Genomic DNA, 11029 nt, shown 5'->3' on the forward strand with positions numbered 1-11029 from the left:
TGTGTAAGGGAAAGATTGTCCAAGCAACTTCATCAGATGATTAGAATCTTTTGATATTTGCTTTATCTATTTGTAACCAAATGCCTTGTTTTCATAGCCATTCCCTGACTTACCTGAAAGGTCAACATACATTTCTTGTGTTTAAACTCAGTATTCTATTGTCTCTCCTAAGTTGACAAATGGCCGGAGGAACAAAATTAATCACTGTACTGCCATTATAACGGTTTAACAGTTGTTGGTTATTGATTAAGATGGTAACAATCATTCTATTTGATAGACAGATTAACGGTCTAGTCATTTTAATCTATTCATTACTTTTCTAAACAGATCTCCATTTCATCCCAAGAATAATTCACATGAAGCAACTCTGTACTGCATAAAACAGTTCTTTATTTTTAGTTGTCCTTTAATTTAACAAGTAGACTAACAGCAGTCATACAAGTCTCAGTAACTTCCTGTTTTTTTTTTTTTTTTTTTTTTTTTAAAGCATGGGACAGTTTCAGCAAAAGATAAAAATCCAACATTACACCATCCCTCCATATCCTGTGCTAAACTGCGTCATGCAATATGACACATTTTCTATTTTCAGCACAGGGCTAACAGGCTCGTATCAATTCACTTGTAGTCATGTAAGACTTTTATTAATGAGAAAATATTTCGCAAATGCACAACTTCTGTTGCATTAGTTCACATTTGGGTTTACAAATGCACGAATGTTGTGCATGTTCTCAGACTATGAAACACGGATGTGCGAATGTGTTTTGCCCCAATCGTTGCAGTGTAAATGGGGCAAAAGTCTCGAGGGGATGAGGCCAGGAACTTGTGATGCACAGGTGAGAATTCGTGTATCTGTAAAACGGTTTTGTGAACTTGTAAAACGGATTCGTGAACCCGTAGCCCTATTTTGTGTTAACAAGGTATGAAAAAAATATGTACAACTTCAAATGTACGGTTACACATTTGTGACTTTAGTGTGCGAATGCGAAATCTGCAGTTAAATGTGCTCGTGACTTTTGCACCACATATACCTTTATACATAACTGCTGAGGGGGGAGTTGAGATGCAACATACTGCTGAGGGGTGAGTTGAGATGGCGCCATCTGCTGAATCATGCAGGAACATCAATCTGAACTCGGATTTTCATAATCTGCAGCAGTGGCCTAAAACACAATCCAGTCCATCACAACAATAAAGTTAAACATACATGTACATACTCAAACATTAAAATAAAATACTAAATATTCCAAACAGATTTATATTTCTATTACTTATATGTACCCATGATCTTTTAGTGGATCTAACAGTGATGTGCACAAGATGCATATCGTAACCGTATGACTTTGATATCCAAGTATCTTTTACATTAAAAAGATTCTGAAAGAAAGATATGCAAACAAATAGAATAAAAATAAACACACACATACACATACACACACACACACACACACACACACACACACACACACACACACACACACACACACACACGCACACACACACACAGTGATAGACAGATGCACCCACCTGGACCCCAGCATTCTGCCCAATGGTTGAGTACATTTGTTCTGCATTGTGGTGATGCTGAAGAGCTTCATACGTTGATGAGGCTTCATTCTACAGACAAGACACAGAATATAGACTTTTATATAGAATACCGGGGTATAGACTTTTAGATTGAATAATTAATAATTATGATGTGACTAAATTATCCTATAAAAAAAATTGTGACTTTGGTTTAAAATAAACAAGAAAATTATGCTGTATAACAATCTGTGCATTACAGAGCTGTATAATGCATTTGATAGTATTTTAGGCCATGAAGGAGTTTCTCACACACACACACACACACACACACACACACACACACACACACACACACACACACACACACACACACACACACACACACACAGAGTGATAGACAGATGCACCCACCTGGACCCCAGCATTCTGCCCAATGGTTGAGTACATTTGTTCTGCATTGTAGCGATGCTGAAGAGCTTCATATGAGGAATCATTCTACAGACAAGACACATCACAGCATTAGAGCACGCTTTTTACACAGCATCACTACTTACTGTGTGAGTGTGTGTGTGTGTGTGTGTGTGTGTGTGTGTGTGTGTGTGTGTGTGTGTGTTACCAACAGCAACAACTAGCAGTCACTTTAGTGAATGAGAGAGAAACATAGACAGACTGCATTTGAAGTGTTTCTTTTCTCTTAGCTGTTGCTGAGCTTGCGCCTGATTGAGTTTCTGTGGTGTGTGTGTGTCCCATCACTGCGGCCTGACGGTGGGGTCAGCGTCGCTGATACATGTGTGTATTCACATTCACAGCAGGAATGTCTCAGATGCAGCACTGATACTGCCAGCCCAGACTTTAAACATTATGATTCTCAGTGATAATGGTACTGCACAACATCATTTTCTATCTATATGTCTTATTACTGTTGCTTTGGGGGAAGGGGGAGAGCTGTGGAAATGCACTGCCCTCACAAGAACGGATGAAGACGGTTCCATGGCTCTGCCCTGACTTAAATTTACAGTAAGAGTGATCAACATAAGACTACTGTATGAGTATACATGACATGAGGTTTCTGTCCCTCCCAGATAAGACCACTAGATGGAGCCGTTGACATGTTATGAACGTCTCCCTGGTCCTTGTCCTCACCGGTTGTCTACAGCTCTCATTACTGCCCGCTGTTCTGAGTTTCATCTCTGTTACATTCTGTGCCTCTTCCCCTGTTTGTCACTCTGTCTAGAGTCCTCCAGAGCTGTGTTGTTATCGAGCGATGGTAACAAAGCCTGTTTCTTAGGTTTCTGCCTTTTTGAACTCAAACCTGTAGCCCATTTTGTGACTCTCAACTGCTGTATTTTTGGATTTTTTGAGGGTCTCCTCTTTTGAATTTTTAAAGGCTATCTTTTTTGTGTGTTCGCTGATTAAAGTCACCTTCAGTTCAGTTCTGTTATTGCTGTTCTATCTAGCTGATCAGAACAGTTCTATGATATTTTCGATGAACAAATACAACCAGTCGATTTTGTTTTCACCAAGTGAAAACAAAGAGGAAGTTACATGGCCACAATGTGTATCACATACCCACATGCACAGACACATCCAATAAAAAAAGCACAAAAAAAACAACTTTAACTTACATTTCGCTCCTGCATTCCTCCTGACTGTGTACTTCCTCCTTTTTGGCCTAATGGAACAAATCACGTTTTGCAATTAAAAGATGTTTCTATTGATATTTCTGTGTGTGCATTTGCCTGACATCATAAGCACATCTCTCTCTCTCTCTCTCTCTCTCTCTGTGTTTTGGGAGAGGTGTATTCAGGCAAGGTACGTGTGTGTGTGTGTGTGTGTGTGTGTGTGTGTGTGTGTGTGTGTGTGTGTGTGTGTGTGTGTGATCCTACCTTTGTGTCTCATATACAGGAATATGACTCCTCCTAGCGGCAGTAACAACAGCAGCACAGCTACAAAGATGAAGACGTAAAGAGGTGTTTCACCTCCTCCATTCTTCACTATATCTGTAAATAAACCCAGGAGTCAGTGTGAACAGAGGACAGAGCTGCTGCTGTTGCTGCAGGTTATTGTGTACTGTACATGCTTTGCCATCAGACAGTGTGTCTGGAAATACAATCTAAACATGTTAACACAAGACAAGACAATAGCACCAGCAGCAGAAGTAAAGCTGGAAAGCGTAAAATCTCATATCACTCTCAGCTTTGACATGCAGAGAACAGGAGCAGGGCAGCAGGGCAGATTCTCCTGAGCTTTTATATAATATTTAAAATATATAATAAAATGTGTAATAAGACAATCCACAACTAGGTATCTGTAGGCTAAGTGGCTTTGGACAAAAGCATCTGCTTTTGAAAAAGTTGCTAAAGGGACACACCTTTATCTATAGTTACTGTTGTTTGTGATTTAGGTGGTGCTTTAGGTGTAGACGTGCTTGTTGGTAATATCGGATGAAGATCTGTGAGAGAAAGAAATACATTTTAATAAAAGGACCACTAACGTTGTGGTCATGACTAAAACCGTCAATAATCAGACGATAAAACATAGGAAAATTTTGACCTTTGATCAGGAGGTGAATTCTCTTGACCTCTCCATTAAGATAGCACCTATATGTTCCCTGGTCCTCCTCAGTCAGGTCTGATATTAGCAGAGAAGCATTTCCTGGTGAATGTTGGTTAAACATTTGAACTCTGCCACTGTAGGGTCCACTTGTGATGGGTATTTCAATGGATGATCTGTATGGATACCCTTTCCGTTTGACATCCCATATCACTCTCTCAGGTTTGGCATGCAGAGGAGAACAGGAGCAGGGCAGCAGGGCAGATTCTCCTGAGCTTTTCACAATCTCATATGTTGTGTCCTTTTCCATTAGAGAGCATCCTGGAAGAAACATGACACTTACCAAATATGGTCTAAAGCATATTTGCTTGTCTTTGTGTGTGTGTGTGTGTGTCTGTGTGTGTGTGTGTGTGTGTGTCACACACCATTACCCACATACTCATAAGTGCACACTGCACATACACACATGTAAATGCAGGCACAGAGACACACACACACAAAACCACACACCATTAGCCCCACCACACACACTCACTAGCGGAAACTCACGGACAGAGAAGAACACAAACACAAGCGCATACATGCACGCTCATTTACATACATAAACGTTGCAGCAGGGGATAGAGAAGATGGAAACAAACATGTTTTGCACCACTTTGCAGGACATCTAGCTCAGGGTACTGATATGTAAGGGATAACGGCCGACGAGGTGACCGGTTCGATGGAAATAATGGCTAGGTGGAGGCATAGACTGTAAAAAATATGGACAAAGCGTCTGTGACGTCACCCATAGATTTCTGAAGAACTCAAATGAAGCCGTTTATGGGGGGTATGGGCGGCGCCATCTTGGGAAACGTTGGGAAATCCTAACCACGCCCACATTCTTGCCAATCCAATCAAATGGGTGAAAGGGCGGGCTTTGTGCGAAACTGAGCCCAACAGGTGTTCTGTTCTGCTCGGCTTGTTCAGCTAAGCAGCTAATACGTTACGAGACTGGCAAGCTTGGCTACTGCTACGTTTACTGCGAAGCCACCGAAGTCGAAGACTGAGTCTAACCCACCTGAATTTGCTGGTAAGTTGAACCGTGTTCATGTATGTCTCTTAAAGGCATGTGTTCAGACATCTTATGATTATGTATCCTGCAAGCTAACCGGGTAAACTCATGTGAATAGTTAGTGCTGCTAACAAGTTAGCCTACTATAATGAACGGAGTTGTGTTTGCGCCTTCTAGCAGGTGAAATAAGCTAGCTGTTAACGTTACGTTACCCTATTTACAATAAACGATAGAGAAAGTTAGACTCCACTACAGATACATTGATCTTTAGCTTTAGTGATTAACGTTACCCATCTCTGTTCTCATTTTATTATTGGTAATGTAGTTATGAAACGTTGAAACGCATGATCCTGAGACATGAATGTGGCGGTCATTTCATTGTAACATTAACAATAATTTATGTCAACATCAAGCTCGCTTTATTCCGTCAAGTTATTGACAAAATCTTAGTCTAGTATTAGTTGTACATCATTGATGTGTTTTATGTTTTAGCAATAATCATGGGTTTCATCAGGTCCCTTTCCACAGGTGTATTAATCAAACACCATGCTGTCTGCATGCATAGTCAAGGTGCTTGATTTTATACACCTGTGGAAAGGGACCTAATGAAAACAATGAATATACAAGGGTGTTGTGTTATGGATTATGCAATGAGTAAAACTAAATACAATTTTAGAGCAATGATTTGCACAATTTGTAATTTTACTGTCAAAATCACACTCGTGAATACTGGTGATTACAAGTGTTGTTAGTTGACACTTGTGTTGTACTTGTATTGCATTTCATTGTAGGTTACACAGGTATGAATGTAATTAAATGTTTACCTTTCTATTTTGGCAGTACCTAATGTGTGGATCATTGAAGACTGCTATGTTTGCTGTGGAGAGGAGGTGGCAAGGAGGTCCCTGAGCTCTAACCTGGGACCAAATGCAGGTGAAATGGCTTGGCTGGGGTCGACTGAGGTGGCATAGCATCCTTCTCCTTTTTGCCTAGTCCCCGAAGAGTGGATTTTGCCGCAGAGATGAAGCAGAACCTGTGTGATCTCCATCCCCCCCACATGACCATTATCATATCTGCGTCATCGATGGGGATCCACAAACCCCAAGAAGATCGAGTATGGGTGAACAGCAGCTTTGTGTTGGGTCTCATGCCCCATCCACACAACTTTGCATTGTTTCTTAGAGACCAGGTTAATCTGTCTGGGGCAATGAATATTTTTAAAATATTGTTGAATGTCTGTATCCAGCCGAATTCAGTAGGCAACCTGCATTTTGATGGCACTGAACTTGCACTTACAAATGGTTATGGAACTTTTCTAAGAGATGCTGTTACTGATACTGATGGACTGATGGACTGTTACACCCTTTCCTTTACTTATGTCAAAACCAATGTCTGTTCATTAACAAAATTACTGTTGATGGCACTGAAGTTGAAAATAAAAACACAAATGTTTATGGGACTTTTCTGGTCAACTGTGACCTACATTTAACTTGTGTCAAACCAGTTTTGTCTATGCTGTCAAATATTTACGATTAAATTGCAGTGGGAGCAAAAACAATCAGTAGGTTGAATTAAAGACCCAGATGCGGAAGTACATTTGCATTTTTACTTATGTCTTGAGCATTACAGGTAAATAACACAATGTTGTAAGCTAGTAAATAGTCAGTATATAGACTGCTTTGCAAACTCAGATGTAAATAAGGTAATCATGAAGGGGTCTGCTGGTGAAGAGTCTTTGAAATCAGAAGTTGTCACTGGTCGAGAACTGTTAGGAGCCAGCTCCTCATGTTCAGCACCCACTGGTTCAGCCTGGCTGGATCACCTAAAGAGAAACTTGACACAGGCAAGAATGGTAGATTGTTAATCATTGTTATAATCAAATTATTTGAATTACACTCCAATGTGGGACATATCAGTCTGTTCTTGTGTTGCATATATTGATTTGGCACACGCATATGTTACAGTACACTTTTGTTTCCTTGTGTCTAACCTATAACTGACAATGGTATGTTGACTAGATGTCGCTCGTTATCACAGCTCCCGTGTTCAAAGTAGCTGCTATACAGTCAGGTTCATAGCGGTTCACCTCAGCAAGAAGAAAGCAAGCCGTTTCATGTGAGGATTGAGGAATCTTCGGCTTAGGTTAATGTCTTCACAAACGTTGTGATCTTAAATGCAACAACCGAGGCTGTAAATTGACAACAGACTAAGTATTCCCTAAAGGTTTTTTGAAGAAAACACATATGTTACCCTTACACAGTCTGTTTGTTGATTACAGCTAACTCAAGTACCTGGGCTAGTAACATTAACATGAAGTTAACTCACAACAGCGGTTTTCACTACATTTCTTAAATGAATGTTTGTGGGTGCTTCTGCCATTAGGTTTCAACAATAAGCAAATTAGTTCATTACTTCCTTAATGTTACACTTACGTGGGGATTTCCGATAGTAAGCCAGCATGTTTGCGGTAGGTTAAACCAGAGACATACCACAGACGCTAATTTGTCCTAGCGATTTATGCTAACGTTAGCTTGCTACTGATGCTAAGGCTAACGTTCACATAAGCTAGCAGCTACGTGAAATAATAGTGGAATGTCACTTACCGGAAAACTAGAGTGATGTCCTCTTCTGGTGTCGGTTAGTACAGTTAACAGCAGAGATATTTCAATAAAAATGTTCAGAGAGGATACGGTGATGAAGATTCAGGATCACGGCTGAGACGTCCACTCGGCTGGCAACGTCAACCTCGACATTGGTCAGCTGTCAATCAAGTTGACGACGTCATTACTTTTTTATATCCAAATGCGATCCAAACTAACGAGTTAGAAAAAAATTCACCCCCCTCACAGTTGTCAGGGACCGGGAAACTACCGAAAAATACAATAAAAGTCCATGGGACCAGGCTTTAAAAACACGAATTTACGCCGTGAAAACGGACATTTTAACATGGGCGTCTATGGAAATTTGCTCTGTTTTGGGACCAGTGCCCAGCGGATTTTCGAGGTATTGCAGTTTTTCGAACTTCCGGGTAGGCTTCATTGTTCAGTTTAGAATGTTGCCGCTTGGGTGGAGGTCTAGAACTCCGGCGACGTGCGAAGCACGGAGACGGAGTTACCTCCGCCGTGCCATTATTTCCATCGAACCGGTCGACCTCGAAGGCCGTTATCCCGCTTATCTCCCGTTTGTATTCATAACCTGTATATTTAGAACATAGTTTTATTCCACCGTTGCGTCCGTTAACATCGCTAAAACTGTCTTGACTTTGGGACTACTTTCCGCCACATATCAACTTTCTACTTGCAGGACAAAACTGCCGTTACTAGTTCTAAATGGATGGTTGCTATGGCCAAAAGCCAGTCGTTAGTTCTAAATGGCTGGTTGCTACGGCCAAAAGCCAGTCGTTAGTTCTATCTCTCCCGTTGTCAAGCGGGCATATCCCAGGATTCTGATTAACTTTAACTTTGAAAGATCGCTACTTTTATAGCCTACATGGCATCCAACTAGCTACAATCCACCTCCGTCATATGCTACAATGTTACTATGGTTCTGCACGTCTGTATTTCAGCTTGAATGTAACGTGACAGTTCATTTAAACTTCGGAACGAGTTTGGCGAATTAATATTCAAGTGTGATACGGGAACTACTTCAAAGGTAGCAGGTTATACGAAGTTAATGGCCACCCCATCAGCCAATCAGAGAAGAGAATTCCATTGTTGAGGGAGATAAGTACTGCTAATACAAACGGTTTAATGAGATTTCACTCCCTGTAAGGAAAGCAACACAGCAATACCTATACACCATAGGCATAGACTATAAAATATACACTCTGAAATGTATGACTAGTATAGTGATGAATTAAGAGACTATTCTGGAATGTCATAATTCAGTCTGGTGTTAGGTGTTGTAACTCACCTGTTGCAATTCTGACCATGTAGCTGAAGGAGAGCAAAATTATCCACTGCATTTTTTCTGATAGTTGTCTTTGCTGTTTAGAGTTTCTCTCACACACACCAAGGGTGTTGGCAGCTCTAATGGTCATACATGTGTACAGAGGATTTACACATCCTTCCTTCTCATGTAGTCACTTTAGACCTCTCACTGGATTCATCTTTCATCACCATCTCCTGAAAACGGAGTGGAATAAGTGTATGAGGAGAGCAATACACAAATAAAGTTTTGCTTTCAACTGAACTCCCTAAAAACAACAACGATGCCATCACTGTCAGAAACTATACAAACACTTTCAATATGTGTAAGATAAGTAGGCTATGTTGAATGCATACCCGATTGATAATCTCCAGTGGGTTTAATCTGCCTTGTTTACCTGTCATCTGCTTCCATCTGAACTCTGAAACGAGAGCTATCTTCGAGGGCTCTATTGAGGGAGACTCCCCATGCTGATTGAAAATGTGTCCTTAACACTGCAGGTCCTTAACTCTTCTAACTCTATACTATGAGTATGTACAGTAGAGAAGAGGTGGATCTGGAACACAAGATGAGGAAATGGAGCTAGCTCTCTTGGAGTGACATCAGCAGCATCAGCACTCAGAGATGTAGTTGAGCTTTAAACAGACATGCTGTTCTCAGGAAATTGTGCTCTTTCATGCTAGCAAAACCAGCAAGAAAGAGAAGTGAGAAACCCTGACCACAACTGAGCAGAGGGGTCAGCACATTCAAAAGACTAACCTAGCCTGAGAAACAGTACTCACAAAACACCAGTTTAAGGACTGTGTAATGCTGGGCTTTTAGGAAGAGATTAAACGGAAAAAAATGTGGGGGTGCTTGGGTGCGGTTAGGGGTGCGTATTTAGAAAATCTTGCCATGGTCGACCAAAGAAGTTGAGTGCACATGCTCACCGTCATATCCAGAGCTTGTCTTTGGAAAACAGACATAATATGAGTGCTGCCAACATTGCTACAGAGGTTAAAGGGGTGGGGTCAGTCTGTCAGTGCTCAGAACATACTCCATACACGGCATGAAATTGGTCTGCATGGCTGTCGTCGCAGAAGGAAGCCTCTACCAAAGATAATGCACAAGAAAGCCTGCAAACGGTTTGCTGAAGACAAGCAGACTGAAACCATGTCCGGTGGTCTGATGAGATCAAGACTGGTTCAGATGCTGTCAAGCGTGTGGCAACAACAGGTGAGGAGTGCAGACACAAAAGTGTCTTGCAGTGAAGCATGATGGTGGGACTGTCATGGCCTGGACCTGCATGGGTGCTGCCAACTGGGGAGCTACAGTTCATTGAGGGAACCATGAATGCCAACATGTACTGTGACATAGTGAAGCAGAGCATGATCCCCCTCCAGAAACTGAAAGTAGGGAGGTATTCCAACATGATAACGACCCAAACACACCTCCAAGACGACCACTGGTGAACTTGGGGGTGTACTCACTTTTGTTGCCAGCGGTTTAGACATTAATGGCTGTGTGTTGAGTTATTTTGAGGGGACAGCACATTTACACTGTTATACAAGCTGTAAACTCAATGCTTTATATTGTATCAAAGTGTAATCTCTTCACTGCTCTCCCATGAAAAGAAATAATAACATATTTGCAGAAATATAAGGGGTGTACTCAATTTTATGAGATACTGTACATGTTTTGACAAGACTGTGTCCTTTTCTTGTAAATAAGAAAAACACAGAAAACTATTTTTTATGATGTAACTCTGTCAAAGTGAGAATGTTGTTAACCTCATTCTAACTTCCTTTTTCCTAATAATACGATAAAAAACACATATCTGTGCTTACGTAAGTTATAACTTATTTGGACCACTCTTGCCAAGCCAGTAGATTTTTGACACACTTGTACCTTGTGCAAAGATTAGACTGTAGGCCTGTAGTCCACACAGACAAAACTCACATATGCGAGGCACATCATCTCTCTTATTTTAAT

General features: G+C 41.0%; 1 protein-coding gene across 3 annotated transcripts; it reads right to left on the bottom strand.

The window, feature by feature from the left end:
• Positions 1 to 426: 426 nt before the first annotated feature.
• On the bottom strand, positions 427 to 9583 carry LOC134092733 (uncharacterized). Of its 3 annotated transcripts, none has more exons than XM_062545779.1 (9): positions 9456 to 9583; positions 9044 to 9255; positions 4078 to 4398; positions 3896 to 3976; positions 3411 to 3524; positions 3150 to 3196; positions 1936 to 2019; positions 1525 to 1614; positions 427 to 1160 (listed from the first exon to the last, which is right to left on the bottom strand). In XM_062545779.1, exons 2-9 carry the CDS (start codon positions 9168 to 9170, stop codon positions 1122 to 1124), a joined length of 903 nt encoding a protein of 300 aa, XP_062401763.1. In that variant the 5' UTR covers positions 9171 to 9255; positions 9456 to 9583; the 3' UTR covers positions 427 to 1121. The 3 variants fall into 3 exon arrangements, with proteins under 3 accessions (XP_062401763.1, XP_062401764.1, XP_062401765.1); XM_062545780.1 differs by having other exon boundaries at positions 9415 to 9543; XM_062545781.1 differs by lacking the exon at positions 1525 to 1614.
• Positions 9584 to 11029: the final 1446 nt, after the last annotated feature.

Source organism: Sardina pilchardus, chromosome 9, assembly GCF_963854185.1.
Source record: "Sardina pilchardus chromosome 9, fSarPil1.1, whole genome shotgun sequence".
Taxonomy (NCBI): Eukaryota; Metazoa; Chordata; class Actinopteri; order Clupeiformes; family Clupeidae; genus Sardina; species Sardina pilchardus.